This window comes from Dama dama, chromosome 10 (genome assembly GCF_033118175.1).
Source record: "Dama dama isolate Ldn47 chromosome 10, ASM3311817v1, whole genome shotgun sequence".
Classification (NCBI taxonomy): Eukaryota; Metazoa; Chordata; class Mammalia; order Artiodactyla; family Cervidae; genus Dama; species Dama dama.
The window spans coordinates 36696878-36717276 of NC_083690.1; the positions used below are offsets into that span (position 1 = coordinate 36696878).

At 40.5% G+C, this 20399-nt stretch overlaps 1 protein-coding gene and 2 non-coding genes across 3 annotated transcripts in view; 2 read left to right on the forward strand and 1 right to left on the reverse strand.

Annotated features, from left to right (window-relative positions):
• The window catches only part of ZCWPW1 (zinc finger CW-type and PWWP domain containing 1), a 23469-nt gene continuing 3070 nt past the window's right edge, over positions 1–20399 (forward strand). Inside the window, exons 1-12 of the mRNA XM_061153574.1 lie at positions 1–126; positions 7787–7848; positions 8600–8850; positions 9328–9418; positions 10204–10339; positions 10643–10794; positions 10993–11115; positions 16264–16380; positions 17096–17216; positions 18054–18129; positions 18537–18641; positions 19845–19928. Coding sequence (XP_061009557.1) covers positions 7821–7848; positions 8600–8850; positions 9328–9418; positions 10204–10339; positions 10643–10794; positions 10993–11115; positions 16264–16380; positions 17096–17216; positions 18054–18129; positions 18537–18641; positions 19845–19928 — 1284 coding nt within the window. The 5' untranslated portion in view covers positions 1–126; positions 7787–7820. The remainder of the gene's footprint in view (positions 127–7786; positions 7849–8599; positions 8851–9327; positions 9419–10203; positions 10340–10642; positions 10795–10992; positions 11116–16263; positions 16381–17095; positions 17217–18053; positions 18130–18536; positions 18642–19844; positions 19929–20399) is intronic.
• Positions 4567–4672, forward strand: LOC133064107 (U6 spliceosomal RNA). The gene has a single exon (XR_009694581.1). It is a non-coding gene; the product is annotated as a U6 spliceosomal RNA (small nuclear RNA).
• Positions 15757–15859, reverse strand: LOC133064108 (U6 spliceosomal RNA). Its single transcript, XR_009694582.1, has one exon. It is a non-coding gene; the product is annotated as a U6 spliceosomal RNA (small nuclear RNA).

The window sequence follows — 20399 nt, forward strand, 5'->3', positions numbered from 1 at the left end:
GAGCTTGTGAGTGGCCTCGCGCCTTTCCTTGGTGGCGGGAAAGCTGGTTGGAGGTTTGCGCGGCTGGTAGAATCGCTTTAGTAACTCTGTCTGCTCCTCACCCTTAGGTCCTCTACGCACCAGAAGGTAGTTGATGTTTTCCCGCTTGCACCTGAAGGTTCTAGGCTTGGCCAGTCTTGGCACCTGTCGCCTGAGGAAAAGTTTTCTCCTCAGGGTGATGTCTTATCCCTCTCCTCAGAATGTCTAACCGCAGACTTGCTCCTAAGAGAAAACCAAATCTACCTCAGTATTATGGTGGGCAATGTCGAGCTGAGCGAGAATGAGGATCCTGGTGCTCCGTGGGTTGGGGGGGGGGGAATGGGGAGGGGGAGCTGAGGGGAAATTTTCTCATGGGGGGTTTGTTGATGGAGAGGAGAGGTTAGAGAGCCGCTGTTTTACCCTTAGAGAGGAGTCATGGGCTTTTGGCTCTGTGGTACCTCCGGTCTGAATTGCTGTGCTTTTAAGAGAGAATTGGTGAGGAAAGAGAAAAAATGTGGGTGTCTCCAAGTTCTTCCCTCTGTTTTTAAAAGTGGGAAAAGTGAGATTAGGTCTTTTATCGTTCCAAATCTTGGCACTCTGTGAGGGGAAATGGTGCAGTGGTCTGGGAGTTCATGGGCATGGCCCCTTGGAAAGCAACACAAAATGGCTTGTTTGAGGTTGGCATTATTCCAGGCACGTGTGGAAGCTTTTCAGTGGTTAGATAGAAAGGGTCTGAACCAAGGTCAGGGTACTAAAGAGTCTGTCTTGGTGATAATTGGCCGTGACTCTCTGCTTCCTTGCACTCCCTGAACTTTAAGCTTTAGTCACCATTAATTTATGAGATTCCGTAAAAGGTTTTACTTCAAGTAGTTATGACAGTAAATGTCTTGTTTCATTGCTAAGTTGTGTCAGACTTTTTTGCAACCCCATGAACTGTAGTCTGCCAGGCTCCTCTGCCCGTGGGAGTTACCCCACAAGGATACTGGAAGGATACCGCAAGGATAGTGGGTTGCCATTTCCATTTCCAGGGGATCTTCCCGACCCAGGGATCAACTCACCTCACTGGGTTCTTTACCACTGAGCCATCAGGGAAGCCCCAAATGTCTTGTTAGGCAGCCTAGTATGGGTAATAAGGGTAGCTGGGATCAGTTTTTTCCTTTTGTCTTGTTAAAAGTTTAGAATCATGCTTGCTGAACTCACATGAGAGAAGGAAGGAAGAAAGAACAAACTTACTGATGGAGGCATGAAAATAAGCAGGAATCTACATACCATCAGACATTAAGACAAAAAGAAATCCAACTCCAGCTTAAAGGAGAGTTAAAATATAGTCTTTATCTTATTATTTATTTTTTTGAGAGTTATATTTTATTTGGTGGACATACTGAGGAACTCAAGCCTGGGAGGCAGCATCTCAAGTAACCCTGAGAAAAGTGCTTCCTCTGAATATATGATCTTTTTTTTATTTTGCAATATATATATTTACATGTTTTGATCATTGTCTAACTACTCCCACTAGAATGTCAACTCAGTAAGAATAGAAACTTGATCTTTTTTTTTCTCTGCTCAAAATATAGTTTTTAAATACAATTTTTTGAGGCTCACAGAGTCTGTGTTAGAGGGCAATTCTAAAGGGTTTATTTTTGTCCTCTTAGACCAAGGATTCCAGGGACAATATAAAGAGGGAGTAATTGGATACTTGGGAGAAATTTGTGAACACATTCCGAGTGGGAGGAGGAGGATTAAGGCTTTTTGAAAAATATTGACAAGACTGAATTAAGTTATTTAGCTAAGTCAGTTCTCAAACATTTTGGTCTCGGAATCCCTTTATTTTTAAATTAAATTTACTTATTTATTTTTGTCTGTTCTGGATCTTCATTGCTGCACAGGCTTTTCTCTGGCAGTGGTAAGCAGAGGCTACTCTCTAGTTGTGGTGTGTGGGCTTCTCACCGAGACGGCTTCTCTTGTTGTGGAGCAGAGGCTCACTAGTTGTGGTGCAAATGCTTAGTTGCTCGTCCGCATTTGGGATCTTCCAGGATCAAGGATTGAATCTTAGTCTCCTGCATTGGCAGGCAGATTCTTTACCACTGAGCCCCCAGGAAAGCCCTGGAATACTTTTTAAAAATTTATTTTTAAGTTATGTTTTAAAAGTTTTTTTTTGGTTGTTGTTGTTTGGCTGCATGGGGTCTTTGTTTCTGCATGTGGGCTTTCTCTAGTTGGGGCAGCAGGAGCTACTCTCCAGTTGCGATGCATGTGTTTCTCTTTGCGGTGGCTTCTTGTGTTGCAGAACGTGGGCTCTGGGGTACCTGGGCTTCAGCAGTTGTGGCTCTTGGACTCTAGAGCATGTGCTCAGTAGCTGTGGTGTATGGGCTTAGTTGTCCCACAGCATGTGGGATCTTCCCAGACCAGGGATCAATCCTGTGTCCACTGCACTGGCAGGCAGATTCTTAACCACTGAACCTCTAGGGAAGTCCTCTGAGAATCCTTTTATACTCTTAAAAATTTTGAAGGACTCCAAAGATTGGTTTATATCTCTTTACCTGTGCAATGATACTTAAGTATTAGAAATTAAACTGAGAAAAATTAGTCTATTGACTAATTTTAAAATGATGATAATAAACCATTTACATAATGTTAATGTAGATAACATTTAAATGAAAATATATTTTCCTAAGTGAAAGAAAGTTTAGTATGAAGAATGGTGTTACATTTCTGCACATCTCTCACATGTCTGGCTTAAGAGAAAACAGCTGGATTTTCATCTGTTTCTGAACTCAATGTGTTGTGATATCTTGTTTTGGTTGAAGAATATGAGAAAACCTAACACAGATAAATAGTTGGAGATCTGGTGAGCTAGGTGATTTCATTTTCTAATCAGTGTGATGATTTTTGGTGTTCTAAATGAAAGAAAACTATTTTTTGGAACACCTCATTCACCTTCCCTTGGGTCCCTTTATTACTTCTAAGTTATTTCCCCATCCTTATTCACCTTTCTTTCTTATGTTAGTTGAGGAGTTAGGATCTGGTTATGGAATTTCTTTTACTTTAACATTTAAAGCTTTATTGGATTTTTTCCCAATATTTTTCATCTAAGGTAAGAAAAGAGAAACTAAAATCTCAAATGTTATTCCTGAGTTTAGAGCCCCCAGTCATTTTGTAGCTGGCCAGATAAAAGTTGGTGGTATTTTATATTTATTAACTATCTTTAAAATTGTCTTACTCTCTCTGAGGTGGATTTCAGTATTCATTATTGTGGAAGAAAATACTTCATCTGAAACAGAGGAGCAGAGACTTATCAGACAGTGACTTCCAAACTTTCCCTTCTCTATTGATCAGGATAGAGATTTTCTTTAAAAGTAATGTTTTTCATCACACCCTCACTCTACATGCGTGTTCAGTCATGTCTGACTCTTTGGGATCCTATGGACTGTAGCCTGGCAGGCTTCTCCGTCTATGGAATTATCTGGGCAAGAACACTGGAGTGGGTTGCCATTTTCTTCTCCAGGGAATCTTCCTGATCCAAGGATCGAACCCACATCTCCTTTGTCTTCTGCACTGCAGGCAAATTCTTTACTGTTTGAGCCATAAGGAAAGTTTATATATTTACTACATCTTATTAACTCAACAGTGATCACAATTTTATCTAGTTGGTTGGGGCTTCAGTAACACACTTTGGCCTAGAGAGGTCAGTATAGGTTTAGATAATGATTTAAAGCTAACTTGGAAAAATTTTGCCTCTTTAGGTTGATCAAAATACTCTTTTTTAAATTTTATTTTAAAAATAGAATTAAAAAATCACTTTGAAATGACAGTCTATGTATAAAATACTAGATTTACACAAGAGGCTACAGTAGAGAGCTTGTTTCCACCCTCAGCTACCTGTTACCACTCCACTGAGACATTTTTGTCAATTTCTTGTGTGTTCTTCCAGAGATAGTTAATGGACACTCAAACATATTGTATAGATGAACATTTTTAAAAAATCAAATTTTGTCATCTCAAGTACACTAATTTCATTTTGCAGTCCTCGTTTGGTATAGTTTTGTAATTCTGATTATCTTCATAGGGACTTCTCATAGTCATTTTTGGAATTTTAGAGTCTGGGAGAAGATATGTTTGTCATTTATTATTATTATTCCCTTTATGGCCTAATTTTATACACTTTGTAGCTTTTATTTAGGACTATCATGAAGGAGACCAGTTTGCTGTAGTGATTCTCCTCCAATTTCCTACTTGCTTTTTCTTTCACTGTCAAATAAGTTTGGGAGTTGGTGGTGAAAAGTCAAGATGGAAACTGATAAAATGTGCCCCTTAAATTGGGCTTTCCTGGTGGCTCAAATGGTAAAGAATCTGCCTGCAGTGTGGGAGACCCAGGTTCGATCCCTGGGTTGGGAAGATCCCCTGGAGAAAGGAATGGCAACCCACTCCAGGATTCTTGCTAGGAGAATTTCATAGACAGAGGAGCCTGATGGGCTATGGTCCATGGGGTCACAAAGAGTCAGACACAACTGAACGACTAACACACACTAGACGAGTATAAACGAAAAAGAAGTGCTCGCTTTGGCAGCACACATACTAAAATTGGAACGATACAGAGAAGATTAGCATGGCCCCTGCGCAAGGATGACACGCAATTCATGAAGCGTTCCATATTAAAAAAAAAAAAAAAAACGAAAAATAATTACTGCAAACCAGCACATATCAATTATTTGCATTTATGGAATTAAGAAAAGGAGCAGAAAAATACCAAAGAATTGTTAAAAGACTTTATATTCAGCCATGCTGTGGCCACACTAAGTCAAGTCCCCAGTAACTTTTGAATTCATCTTGGAATCTGGAGGGTGGAATTCTACACCCTGAGCAACTGAGTGTTTAAGTTAACCATTTGAGGGTCATAAAATTTTCAGCCCCTTTAGAGAGAAAAATATACAAATCCAAAGATCCATTTTATGCAACTTTTGGATCTCTCTCTTTTTTATTATTACTTATTCATTTTCTTTGTTTCTTTGTCTTTGTTGTTGCTCAGACTTTTCTCTAGTTGTAATGAGGGGAGGCTACTCTCTAGTTGTGCACAGGCTTCTCACTGTAGCAGCTTTTCTTGTTGCAGAGCACAGGCTCAAGGTGTGGGGGCTTCAGTAGTTGCAGCGCATGGGCTCAGCAGTCGTAGCCTCCATGCTCTGGAGCACAGGCGCAATAGTCCTGGCACATGGGCTTAATTGTTCCATGGCATGTGGGATCTTCCCAGATAAGGGATTAAACTGATTTCTCCTGCATTGGCAGGTGGATTCTTTACCACTGTGCCACCTGGATAACCTCTTGGATCTCTTTATAGTGGGAGATAGCAGAGTTAAAGGATTGAGTTTCAGGTCGAAGGCCTTCAAAGTACTCAAAACCAACAGCCAGAAATCAGATCACTGAGAAGAATAGACATATTATTAGAATTTAGAAGCCAAAGACCTGGATTCATCTTACTCTACCGTGTATTAACTCTGCGGTTTTGGCAGACCACAGCTGGGTAGAAATAATATCAGTAGTAGAAAGTGAAAACTGGAAAATGTATAAGTTCTTGGAACATCATAAAATGAGTCTTGGCACCGTGCTGGGTCACAAATGACATACAGCTAGAGATATTAACCTCTTCAGCCTTTGGTGTGGCTGGAGGCCTCCCTCTCCCATCTCTCAGTTGTCTATGGCTGTGAGCAGCCTGGTCTTTTTACCCTGGAGTACCTAGAAATATTTTCTGTGTGTTTCAGTGTTTACTTTTAGTGGATGCTTTACATGTGTGCTGTGATGTGAAAATGGGTGTGAAGTACTGAACTACTGAACCAGACTACTGGGATGTACTGTAGCACAGTTCATGACACAAACATAAATCAGACAGATTCTAATCCTGATTTTACTATTTATCAATTACTTAATATCTCTAACTCCCTCTAAGTATCAATTTCCCCAAGTGTAAAATGGCATCAATCTCATAGATTTATTGGGAGAATTAAATGAGATGACATATTCAAAGATTATAGTCAGTGCCCAGTAAGTGTATTTATTATTAGTCACAATTTTGGTAGAAGTAATGAAACGTACGGATGTTGTTTAGAACACATCTGAGTAGATAACTACAGGTAAACTATGGATATAGAATGAATATGCTAGATTCTTATTACTAGCTTCTCTGGAGACCTCTGTGTTCAGTCACTAAGTTGTGTTTGACTTTTTGTGACCCCATGGACTGCAGCATGCCAGGCCTCCCTGTCCTCCACTATCTCTTGGAGTTTGCTCAAATTCATGTCCATTGAGTCGGTAATGCTATCCAAATATCTCATCCTCTGCCACCTCTTCTCCTTTTGCCTTCAACTTTCCCAGCATCAGAGTCTTTTCTAGTGAGTTGGCTCTTCACATCAAGTGGCCAAAGTATTGGAGCTTCAGTGTCAGTCTTTCCAATGAATATTCAGGGTGGATTTCCTTTAGGATTGACTGGTTTGATCTCTTTGCTGTCCAAGGGACTCTCAAGAGTCTTCTCCAACACCACAGTTGAAAAACATCTGCTGGTTACTAAATATTTCTGAGCCATGAATAAAAATTATTAATACAAGAATCTAGCACATTGGGAAATTTATTGGACTAGAAGATCTAAGTAAAAGGAAAATAATACATTATAGTGATGTTAAAAGGGGAGTTCTCTATGCATAGGGATGTCTGAAATAGGTAAGTGAATCTACAGTATATTTATTTTGAGTATTTAGAAGAACCTTGTGAAAGGTTATTGCTCTGAAGAAAAATCTCACTGTTTAGCTCCAGGACTGTCTACACCCTACTGCTGCTGCTCTACTGCTACTTTTACTTCTGGCTGTTAAAAACACATCTTGTTTTAATAAGAGGCACCAAATGGGGTTGCTTATGCTAAGCCCCTTGTCACTAAACCAAGACAACTTAATTACAGTTTTGGCTCTCTCAGAAATGGAATCTTAAACCAGTCAGTCAGGAATTGCCTGATCAGCACTAGTTGGGTAATCTGCCTGATAGACCCCAGTAATTCCTTAAAGGAAAGTAACCTTGTATAACTAATTTGCTTTTTTCTTTTTCTTTCTTTCCTTTTTTGCCTAGTATTACATCTGTGTTCCTTAGCTCTTCTGCCTGTAAGAGTGTTTAATTTTGTATAGCTCCTTGGAGCTTCTATCCTGGTAGATTCAATGCTGCCCAATTCATGATTTGTTGAATAAAGCCAATAAGATCCTCAAAATTTACTCAGTTGAATTTTTTTTTTAAACAAATCACTACCAGTATCATTTCCACCTACTTATAAGTGCCTACCTCATGTTGGACATAGTTCTAAACACTTAAAACACTAAGGATTGTTGCTAATCTTTAAAACAACTTTCATTATCCTCCAGCATGTAATTGGCATTGCCCGGGAGTAGAATTGTAGTCAATAAGGCAGAAAATGTAGGTTAGGCATCCCAGGCAAAGAGACCCTGAACCCAAGAAGGCAAGAAGAGGAGAAAGTTTAAAATCATGTTCGATCAGTACTGTGTGTGTGTATATATGTGTATATATATATATATATATATATATTTGTGTATATGTATATGTGTATATGTATATATGTATACATATATGCACATATATATGTATGTATATATATATATATATATACACACACACACATATTTAACTGAATCACTTTGCTGTGTAGCAGAAATTAACATATCAACTATGCTTCAATAAAATAAATTTTGTTCAATCAGAGCATAACAGTTCATTTCTTTTTCAGCAGAGGCATAAAGAAAGTGTAGCTTCTGAGCTGAATGATGCCAACCTTGGAGAGTAAAGAAAGTGAGTCAAGAGTCATTCTCCTCTTCTTTCTCAGTCTTAGGTCATCTAGGCACCTTTCCCACCAAAGGGAAGCTCAGTTCATATGTATTTCATGTTCACTTTGTTAGAGTTACTGCTTTTCTAGCCACTTTGAGTGAAATATATTTGACTTAGAACAGTCTTACTCTAGAAATGTATGAGCTTGTAGGGAGAGAAGAGTTATTTAAATATTTATGAATAACTTTGAATGTGGTAAATGCAACAGGATAGATACAAAGTATTATGGAAGCTCCAGAGAAAGATAGATTTCTTATGCTTGGGAGGATCAGTACAATTTTCATTGTATCCTTTGTAGATTTTGACTAGTTTTTTAAAATTTTCCTCTAATTTCCCATAACACTTTGTGCAAAGTTTAAAAAAAAGCAAATTTTAAAAATTTCATGTTTGAATATTTCAGTTTTCTGCATACTTGTTTTTATCGCTTTTGAATTACTCAGTGTTCCTAAACTTGAAGTGCATCTGAGTTAGCTGGATAGCCTTATAAAATTACAGATTCTTGGGTCTCACTTCAGACTACTTTGTTAGGATCTTAGGGCAGGGTTGAGAAGGTGGGGGCCTGGGGAAGTTTGGTAAGGAGAGGTCTAGGAATTTGAATTTGTTAAAAGGTCTCTCCAGATAATTCTGATATTGTGAGTCAGTGGGCAATGTTTGGCCATTTCTGTGTTAGATTCCATGTTTCACAAATTACATTTGATGACAAAATTTCTTTCAGAATGTGGGAAGGGACAAAAAAATACCTTTGCCCCACCTGCACAAAAATTGCACAGCCTGATGCCCTATAACCTTAACTCATCAAAGGAGGAGATCCTGGAGATCAGTTCCCCACAGGCAGAGGTCAGGCCAAGCCTGCTAAAGGCCGGGTTAGAGAAGAAGAAGGAGAAAACAACCACAGAGAATGGTCCAGTCAGTGGCCAGGAGATAAAAGGAAAGGCTCAAGACAGCAAGAAAGCAAAGAAAGAAAAGGTAAAAATCAAAAGGATGGCTGTAGTGGGATAGTTTCTCCTCATCATCCAGCCTGGGCAAATAGGATCTTTCCATTTCAGAAGATATTTAAATATTTATAACATAAATTTGAATGTAGTAAATGCCACAGGGGAGATTCATCCTGTAGTTTCAGTTTTTTTTCCTTCTGTGGGGGTGTGTATTTTCTTCTCAAAGAGGTAAAAAATGTTTTAATGAAAGCATTTAGCAGGGAATACTGGGCAGGTAGGGGCTGAGGTTGGATGTAGGTAAGAGTAGAAGTAGAGACTATCAATGTTTTCCTTTTCTTTGACTTCTTACTCCCAGGCTATCTGTGATAGAATTGATGGCATCTTTAGGTTGAATTCATGCTCTCAGTTTTGTGAACTTGCTGCCTCATCCAAAGGAGGCTTCCTCCTTCCTAGAGAGCAGGAATGGGGAAAGACGAGCAGTTTTTCTCCCCTACCTGTCTCTCTGCAGGAAAAATCAACTCTTACCAGTGCAGAATTTGAGGAGATTGTCCAGATTGTGCTACGGAAGTCCTTCCAGGAGTGCTTGGGTATGGCTTTTAGTGAGAGAATTTCAGTTAGGCAAAGAAATTATCTGAAGGGTGGAGTAAGTTAATAGCTTCTCTCCTTCTCTCCATCTTTCTACATAAGGAAATATTAGATGAGACTTCGAAATAGTTTTAAATATTCATCTTCTATCAACAGGACTATAGCTAAACCATCTTAGACAGAAGGTATAGACTTTTAGAAAAGTAATTACATTGACTTCAGAATATAAATATAGGCTCATCTAGATTTTTTAATGTAATTTAAATTTATTTTTATATGTTTACAATTTTCATAGAAAAAATAAATTATTTTTCCCAGATTTGAAGACCTTGGTTTCTATTTCTTGTATATTTTTATTTCCAATACTGTTTTAACATATGCTCAGGAATTTGATTTTTAGAATAAGAAACTCTATAATATAGGCCCTGAAGCCTTCCTCCATAAGGTCTTGAGGCTAAGGACAGTGGTTTGACATTTTCAGCTTTTCTTAGGTATACTTCCACTTCTAGAGAAAGCTTGAGGGACAAATGATATAAAAGACGATACCTAAAATTTCTGTTATGTACACAAAATTAACATTACCTGACTATCCTAGAATAGGCAAATCCATCTGGAAAAGCTTTCAGAAAGATACACATTTGTGGTTTTTCCTGAGAATTAAAAAACTTGCAAGTTCTATGGTATCGCAAAAGTCTAAAGGTAGGTTCTTCCAGGCAACTGATGGGAGATATGTTAATGAGAGGTTACAGTTTGGAAATAATGGAGTAGTTCTTTTCTTTAGTTGCTTCTCTGCTTATAGTATTTTGTTTTGGGAGGACGGAATCTAGCCTTGATTTTTCAGAGACTTCCTGTACCCAGCCTACAAGATGTACCCAATTAGACAAGGAACCAAGAATTGCTTCTTCTAATACTTCTGATAATAATAATCCTGATGGGTAAGTTCATCCCAGTGTGGCGAGTTGATCACAGGGTAGACTTAATAGATGGATAAATGATTATCCATCTATCTGTCTTTCTATCTAGATGTTTTTCATATCTTGGTAGATTTCTCTCATCTCAGGAAAGATACTTGAATTGGGAAAAATAGGCCAGTAAATGGATAAAATGACCCCATGAGGCCATGGAGAACTTGCAAGTCTTCTGTCCTCCTAACTTTTACCCTTGGGTTTTTTCAAAAGAGGGGTACTACAAATTGCCCTTTTCTATCTTTTAATTAAAAATCTTATTTGCAGAGACAGAGTAGTGGTACCTCCTATTCTAGAGATTTCAGCCTCTCAAGAAGATGGAATAATCCCTGAGATAAAGATATCTAAGCCAGGCCAGCCAGATTCTGCATCCTCTGAGAAGAAATTCAATAAATTCTCCTTAAGCAAAAGAAAGAAGGAAGCTCGTAAGTATAATCCGATATACTTTGACATCTGGCTCAAGTACTTATTCCATGAAATTAGGGAATGGGACAGTGGGCGTCCTGAGAATTTTCAGCCCAAGACTTAAAACTAATGAACTGCGATTCTTCTTCCTTCTTTTCCTATCTACAAAGATTCTCTTCATCTCCTAACCCTACAATGTTTTTCTTTTATCTTCCCAGAAGATGAGAAAATGGAGACAGACCAAAGTGGACATGAGCACAGACAGAATGACCAACAGAAGGAAACTATTCAGGATCATTCCCAGAACAGGGACCAACAAAAAGGAGAAGGAAGTGGTTTTGGTAAGTTCAGCCGTGGTTTGACAAACCTCCTTGAACTTGAAAATTGGAGGTGGAGGAGAAGGGTAACGACGTTAGGATGTTAGAGGAAATTCTGCAAAGACTATAGTTTATCTCACACAGCTAATTGTTGAGAGGATATAGCGCTGAGGAAGAAAGAGAGCTATTTCATTCATTCAGTTATTCAGTCATGTAATCCATAGTTGTTGGAGGAAGTTTGTTTTTTGGCAGTGCTTGTGGGTTGAATTGTGATTGTAGCGAATGGGTAGGCCTCTTACTATCAGTGAACCACCCTTCCTGTTTTTTTACAGTTGCTGAGGAGAGATGGGTGCTCCTGGAGTAGGAAGTAGAAAGGGAGTATCCAGTAAATAAAATTTGCTTTAAGTTCTGTGAAGGGAAGGAAAACAATGTCCTGAGAGGAAACGGTGGAGATCTAATTAAGATAGGGTCAGTCAGAGAATGCATTTGGAAGGAAATAACATTTAAGCTGAAACCTGTAGCAAGAGTAGAAGTTAGCCAACTAAAGTGTGTAAGAGAAAGTTTTAGATAAGGTAAAGTTTGGCTTACTCTGGATGCCAGAAGAAACCTGGTATAACTGGGATTCAGGGAGCAAGGGAAGCAAGGCTGCAAAGTGGCTCTAGATAAATGTAACTGTCATAGCCAGAGTCCGGGAAACAAACTCACTCAGAAGGACAGCACAGATAGTTGAGTGCAGTTTGTTATGTTATAGCCACGCTTTTCGGGAAACAAACTCACTCAGAAGGACAATGCAGATAGTGGAGTGCAGTTTATTACACCGGCGGGCCCAAGGCAGAGTCTCCTCTTAGCCAAGGATCCCGACCAGCATTTGTGAAAATCTTTTATACCCCATGTGTAAGACGTGTACGTGTCCAAACCCACTACCCCAATTCCCTTGAGACTTACATAAACAAAGGAAGGGTAAATACAACTACAGTAACCCCATCATTCACGTGTTATGTGTTCAAACAGTCATTAATCAATAAGCCCGCAGTTACATTCCAAATAGTTAATAACCGATAAGCCTGTGCTTACATTCTGATAGATAGTGTCCAGAGGCAGGGGTGATTAGTGTCTGTTTTCTCTTAGGTGATGAGTAACCTGGATATGATCTTCAAGGTTCCCCTGTCTGGAGGGGGTCTTATCCTTCCATTGTCATTCCCACAGGCACTAAGCAGAGAGTTCAGAGTCCACTGGAGAGGTGGTCGAGCACGATCAGCACAGACAGGCCTGAGATGGAGTCCAGGCCCTATGAATTCCTTCTTCAGTTACAACCAGCGGGTCCAAGGCAGAGTCTCCCCTTAGCCAAGGACCCCAACCAGTTTTTGTGAAAACCTTAAATACCCTAAGCGTATGTGCCCAAACCCACCTCCCCAAATTCCCAGAAACTAGTCTGAACAAAGGAAAAGAAAGATACAATCAAAGTTAACCCTGATTCATATGCCTTAGGCCTAGTTAACAGTGGACAATTATCAACAGGCCTGTGGTCATACCCCAGTAAACATAATAGAATGTTTGATTCTATTCGGTTCCACAGTTAATTAGGGTATTCTTTTAGGGAGGGAGAGTCTAGGTATGAGCCCTGGGGCTCTTCCATCCAGGGGCCTGGTTTTCCATTTGGTATGTCGTTTCCATAGATACTGGGCATATAGCTCAAAGTCCACAGTCCGGCCCACGATGGAGTCCTGTTTCAAGATGGAGCCTGTTTTGTCTGTTTCCTCCTTCACAAGGAGGTAGCAGTGGCTAGCTCAAAGACCATGTTACAAAGTGAGAATTTCATCTTAAGTATAGTGGGAAGCCCCTGGTGGGTTTTAACCAGGGAAGTGACATCCTCAAATTGATGTTTTAAACATCCTTTTGGTGATTAATTGGAGAGTGGAGTATGAGAAGTCAAGAGTAGACCAGTTAAGAAGTTAGTGTCGGATTAAATATTTTGGTGGCTTGGATTAGGATGATGAAGGAGACAAAAAGCAAATGGTTTTAAGATATGTTTTGGAGGTAAGGTTGTCAGAACTTGGTGATGAATTGAATATTGGAAAGTGAGAGAGAGAAGAGGGTTTGAGCAGTTGTGTGAAAGGAGTGGATAAAAAGCAGTTCTGTAGGATAAGATCAAGAATTTGGGTTTGGACTCATTGGGTTTGAGATTTTTGTGAGACCTCCAAATACAGATGTCAAAGAGCGAGGTGGCTATAGGAGCTGGGAGCTCGGAACAGAGGCTACTGGCATACATCTCTGTGTTGTCAGGTATGAAAATGTGTTTCAAATGGAGGATTTGGGTGAGCTGACCTCAGGAGAAAGTGCAGATAGGAGTGAAGACCCATGGTTAGGCTTTGGGACTCCAGTTTAGAGATTGGACAGAGAATGAGGTGAACCCAATTTGGAGACTGAGGCAGGAGTTACCAGAAAAATGGGAGGGGATGGGGGAAAAGGGAGAGTGAGGGATCACAGAACCCACAAAGCTAGTGTTTCAAAAATTAATGGTCAACTGAAATGCTCTTGACCTGTGTCTGTGACATCAGCCTTCATTAACACAGAGCCACATCTGAACTTCAGTTTTCTAACACGTCTTCTCTTCTTTCTAAGTTGTTGGAAAGGAAACTTTAAGGAACTTTATGTCTTTAAAACTGTCATAGAAATTTCATCCTAAACCATAAATATCTAGTTTTATAGCATTAGGATGATTTTTTCCCCCACTCATTTTCTCATGAATATTTATATTTTTACAACCACCATTTATTTTCTTGATCTCTGTTCTCTTTTATGGTCCCTGGCCCTTTCTCCCACTCTTTTTTTCTAGCCTTGCCAGGTCACCTCTGTAAACATCTAAAACTGTCAGTGGCAACTGTCATTTCAAACTAATACATCATTCCCAACCAGTACTTCTTCAAAATAACTGAGAAAGTGATATATAATATGAGATATTTTGAAAGGACCCAAATGTAAGTCATCTACTTTTCTGAGGAATGATTTTGGTGGGATGGAGGGCATCCCTTATGTTTCAGCATTTAAGGTAAACTGACAGTGGGAGAGTGAACTTACTAGAGAAACATATTGGTTGATGTCGTTAACTGAATATATAGTGTACCTGGTCAGTGATTTTCTCTAGCAAAGCTCAGTTGAATGAGTGTAGGCACAGGAAAAGAGTGGGTTCATTCAGAATTGTGTTTGCCAGCTGAGTCGGGGGAAGGACAGAGGGAAAGGGAGTTGGTGATGTCTGCAAGAAAATCTAAGGAAATCAAATGTTTGTAACTATACAGAGTGAAGAAAAGAGATTGCTACTAGTTGAGAGGAAGGTGGGGCCAGTGGCTTGGAGATCTAGATAAAGTGAAAGTTGCCATGGGTTCTTGGAGCAAGGTGGACAGATGGGGCATTTTTATCAGAGAAGAGTTTAGATCAGTGATTCAGGGGAGTGTGCGGTCCCTGCAGATGACTGAGGGGGTGGCATGCAGGATGGGCATGGGTTCCTGAGGTAACGGGGCTACTGAGGTGGCATGGAGGAGAAGGTATGGGGTGCTTGTACATTACCCTTGTGGATATATGGTAATCTATGAGGGCAGGAGGCAGAGAGAAGGAAAAGACTGAACCAGATACCAGCATTGTCATTGCAAGGGAGATGAGAGGGTAGTGTAATCTCATGGCATGGACCTTAAGGGAGGGAGTGTTTTTATAGAATGGAAGATAGTAATGGTCTGCAAGTGTCAATGGGAGGTAAGGGTGATACTGACCCCACTTTCTGGTCTGGGGGATGTGAGAAGGGCCTCTACTTAGAGGGCTGCATGGGTCAGGTGGGATCGGGTTGGGGCAGCATCACCAGATTTCAAAAAGGAGGCAGTGGTTCAGAAAACAGGTTGAAGATATGTGGATTTTAGTTGCTCTTGCCTGGAATTCCAAAGACTATTAATTTCATTTTCATTTCCAGAGAATATAGTGGAAGAGTTTGGGAGGGAGAGAGGAGAGGCTGTGTGGAGCTTTGGGTCAACCTAGAAGATGTGGGGTAGAGAAAGGTGGGGATGAGAGTTTGGAATGTAATGGATAAAAAGAATGTTTGGCCTTTGAGCAGGGCCTGAAGTAAATAGTTGACTGAGAAACAATAGGCTTAAACCTGTCTTTTGGTGAGGGGTGAACTCAAAGCTCTTGGTCCCAAAGGCTGCAACTTGGTGATTTGGTGACAGGTTAATTCAAATAAGACAGGTTAGTTCAAATAGGAACTCTGGATGCTGTGCACAAAAGCGATGCTGGTCAGTCCTTCGGAAGAACTTTTTTTGTTTTTTAATTAATTAAATTTTTTATTGAAGGATAATTGCTTTACAGAGTTTTGCTGTTTTCTGTCAAACCTCAACATGAATCAGCCATAGATACACATATATCCTCTCTCTTTTAAAACTCCCTCCCATCTCCCTCCCATCCCACCCCTCTAGGTTGATACAGAGCCCCTGTTTGAGTTTCATGAGCCATACAGCAAATTCCCTTTGGCTATCTATTTTATATATGGTAATGTAAGTTTCCACGTTACTCTTCCCATACATCTCACCCTCTCCTCTCTTCTCCCCATGTCCATAAATCTATTCTCTATGTCTGTTTCTCCATTGTTGCCCTGCAAATAAATTCTTCAGTACCATTTTTCTAAAAAAACTGGAATGCTTCACGAATTTGCATGTCATCCTTGTGCAGGGGCCATGCTAATCTTCTTTGTATCGCTCCGATTTTAGTCTATGTGCTGCTGAAGCACACACAGTCATTCAGGAGAACTTTTTAGGAGTGACATGCCAGCCAGGAAATGAGGCAGTAGCCAAAAAGATGCCAGGCAGCCTTTTAAAGAAATGTCAATACAGGAAACACTCCTTTCTGCCCTGGGGGAGAAGAGATGATAGCATGGTTCAGGAGAAAGACTGGGATGTGAGACCTGGGTTCTAAGTTCAGCTTTGCCAACAATTTAGACTGATCTTTAGCAGTCAATTCTCTCCTCCAAGCTTTTGGTTTTACTGTTTATAAGTCAGGGCTTGAACAAGTTGATCTCTAGGGCTGTGTGTTTCTGGCAGCAGTGGTGGTGGCAGGGAGTATATTGATTTTAATTAAATAGAAGAAGGAAGAACATTTTTGAGTCTCTTATTTCAGGTTTCTTTGCTGTGACAGGTCAATGTCTAGTCTGGGTCCAGTGTTCCTCCCCAAACTGTGAGAAATGGAGGCGGCTACATGGGAACATTGACCCCTCAATCCTCCCAGATAATTGGTCCTGTGACCAGAACACAGGTAAAATGGAAATTTCTTTTCAGTTTTTATATTCCTTTCTTTCTTTCCCTGCTTTCATGCTTTAGATTAAATATGACAAAAGTATAGCTATAACTCCAGGGGTCCTTGTAGTTAGTGCTGGGGGAGAGGTGGGGATCTTGCTGTCTTTTCAGAATGATTTCTGCATAAAGGGATAGAAGAAGACACTCTGAAGAGTAGGGAGGGTCCTGGGATCTAAATGATTGTTCTGAGTAAATCTAAACAATTGTTCTGAGCAAAAGTCTGACTAGACTTTTGATATTGGGTTGGTATGGGATATATGAGGAAAAGCCAGTAAGAGAGATTCAGTAGCTTAGAATTCTAGAATGTTTGAAACTACTTAAAAAAGATTATGAAGATCTAGTCTAGCCCAACTATTTTACAGGTGAGAAAACAATATTGGAGAGATTATCTTCATGATGTTACACAGATGGAAGCAGGGTCAGACATGTGGGATGTAGGTGGAAGTTTGGGATCTCTTTCTACAGAACATAATGAGCCAACACTCCTGCTTCTCCTAGCTCTAGCTGCATTTCTTTCATGAGCCGTTTTTCATCCTCCAGGCCCGTCTCCCAGGTGTCCTTTTGGTCCTACCTGATGCACATAACAATGTCTTTTTGACCTCTCCTCTGCCCTCATCCAGATTTTCACCTCATGAGGCTTTTTCTTTCCCTGCATTCCTCCTCTCTTTTGGCAGACTTGCAGTATAATCGCTGTGATATCCCTGAGGAGACCTGGACTGGTCATGAAAGTGATGTGGCCTATGCCTCCTACATCCCAGGATCCATCATCTGGGCCAAGCAATACGGCTACCCCTGGTAGGGTGCCATGGTAGAGTCAGAGCATTCTTCATAAACTTGAGAGTGGTAGATTCAGGCAGAGAGGGAAGAAAATGAAAGGGGTTTATAATGGAAATGTTACCTGCCTAGAAAGAGCATGGGTGAGGGAGAATATAAAGTACTAATCTTGGAGGCTTTGAAAGAGTGATTTCTAGAGATTTCATGGTGGACATGGTATCTCCCTGGGAAAAAGTGTCAGCCAGTTCTACCCTGAATGGGTAGAAAGAGATGAGTGGCTCTAAGATTTTTTTTAGACATTAGGAAAGGAGAGATATACAAAGTAAAGAGAAAAAAGGGAAGGGTGGAATAGTTTCTTCTTTGGAGGTATCCCAAGTCAGAAGATTTTTGTTCTTGGGGTTGCCAGGAGGCCTAGAAGATAAGATATTCTTTAGTAGGAAGATTCTGAGCTTCTTTGTACATTGATGGAAGTTACCTCAGTCATTTGGTAGTGACCACTCTGGAGGGATGACAGAGGGTCTATTTTGGGGATCCTTTATTTGCAAAACGTACTGCCGTTTTATGTGCTAAGTCACTTCAGTTGTGTCCTGACTCTGCAACCCTATGGACTGTAGCCCACCAGACTCCTCTGTCCATGGGATTCTCCAGGCAAGAATACTAGAGTAGGTTGCCATACCCTCCTCCAGGGGATCTTCCCAACCCAGGGATCGAACCCAGGTCTTCAGCATTGCAGGTGGATTCTTTACCATATGAGACACAAGGGAAGCCCAGTGCCCTTTTATGTACATGTATATTGATGAGTTTGTGTTCTGTTCATCTAACCCCTTCTCTTCCATCCCCTACACCCATCTTCTCCAGGTGGCCAGGCATGGTAGAACCTGATCCTGACCTGGGAGAATATTTTCTTTTTGCTTCTCATCTTGATTCCCTGCCGGTGAGTTTTCCTGGTTCAGGGTGGGTCAGTGCTCAGGGCAAAGTAATGAACAAATCCATCCTAACAGACGTACAGAGTTAGAAATACAGACACAGCCAGCAGACACAAGCAGAAACAGATACTTAGCTAGAGTGACAAATGGATATATAAACAAACAAATATCTAATTAAATATTTATTAATTACTAGGACATTTGTGATTTTGACAAATAGGCTTTGGTTAGGACATCTGAGGTCAGGATGGAAGAACAATGGAATCAGGTGGGATAGGTGGGTCAGTCTTAAAGGAACAGACAAGGCCCAGCACTTCCTTTCTTGTGAATTCTCAGCTCTTCTGCCTTTTCCTGGCTAGTGGGTCAAAGCAAGGAGGAGGACAAGAGGCTATAACAAAGCTACCTTTTATTACAGTCCAAGTACCATGTGACATTTTTTGGAGAAACAGTCTCTCGTGCTTGGATCCCAGTCAACATGCTAAAGAACTTCCAGGAGCTGTCCCTGGAGCTAAGTGGACTGGTAAGCAACCTCCAGGGATCAGTTGTGATATAGGGAACTTGAGAAACAAAATCTTCCCTTTATTAAATGTGATTTTTCCCAGAGGAAGCTATGCCAAGAGGAAGTCTCATGTCTGACCAAGTATGCCAGGGTGAGGTTATTCATGAGGAACACTTCTTTCTACCATGATTGCAACAGGAAAATGATTTTTCTTAGTTTCATTCCCTGTCTGCAGATAGAGGGCCTTCATGAAGACCATGGTTTTCTGCAGGTTAGCCCAAGCAAGTATGATAGAAATGAAGGCACAGATTAACTCAGGGTTTCTCAGTCTCAACACTATTGCCATTTTGGGTCAGATAATTTTCTATTATGAGGGGCTGTCCTAGGCATTGTAGGATATTTAGCAGCATCCGTGGGCTCTAATGGCATCTAGCCAGTAGTAGCCCTCACCCTAGTTGTGACAACCAAAAAATTTCTAGACATTGTCAAATGTCTTCTGGGAGAAAAGTCTCCCCTGGTTGAGAACCACTGAAGTAACTAAATGATATTTCCTCCTGGAATTCTCCAGGCAAGAATACTGGAGTGGGTAGCCATTCCCTTCTCCAGGGGATCTTCCTAGCACAGGAATTGAGCCCAGGCCTTCAGGAACTGAATCCAGGCCTCCGCATTGCAGGCAGATTCTTTACGATCTGAGCCACCAGGGAAGCCCAAGAATACTGGAGTGTGTTGCCTATCCCTTCTCCAGGGGGTCTTTCTGACTCAGGAATTAAACCAGGGTCTCCTGCATTGAGGCAGATTCTTTACCAGCTGAGCTACCAGGGAAGCCCATAATCACTTTGGGCCTTACCAATAATGCCTAGGAGCTCAGGGACCTTAGATAATCAGGCCGTGAGTATTAAATCAAGCAGCTGGATATAAAGAAACTTGTGAAAAGCTTAAAAGTGCAGTCATCTGAACTTCTTTAATTTTGCCTTTACAAATTTCCATGGGCTTTACTTTGGAGAGGATGCCAAAATGTTGGTTGAAAATATTGCTAGAAATTGATGAAAGGTTTGTTTTGGTACAAGGGAGGGTTGTGTTTCTGAGCTCAAAAGATTAAGAATAGGAGTATCATATCAATACCAGGAAGTAGAAATAAATGTAAAGATAATGTCTGGTGAGTAACAGTATGTTGGAGTCACTTCCCTAATGTTTATCACTGACTCTAATCTTCTTTTATTTCAGAGAAAGTGCAAGAATAAGGACTGCATCCAGAAACTGGGGTTAGCCGTGATGATGGCTCAAAAGGCAGAGCAGATCAGTATTCAGGTGGGAAAGTTTAGATCACATACCTCCTTCTCTTTGGGACTTGGGATGCAAAACAAGTCATACAGTCCCTCCTGTAGAAAATTGGCTCTCCTTCCCTCTTACACAGTCTTAGTTCTAGAACTAGTCTTTTCTTCCCAGGCCAAGTTCCCTTGACTGTTTAAACCATCCATTGTTTTCCCTACCCTTGGACAAATGGAACTTTTTCTCTGTCCAAACAGAGGCAGTTTGTGTTAGAGGGAATACCACCACCCATTTAACTTCAGGTCTCAGGTGTACATACCTTATTCTGTGGGGTTAGTTTTTACCCGCAAATCCTGCCTTTGGGTAGGGGGTGGAGAATAACAAACAGTTAATTTCCTCTTCCCAGCTATTAACTGAATTATAAACAAACTGGAAAAAGAAGTTATAATAATATTGTATAATGTTATAACATGCTATAGTAGTTAAGCTCTACAAAAATTTAGATAAACC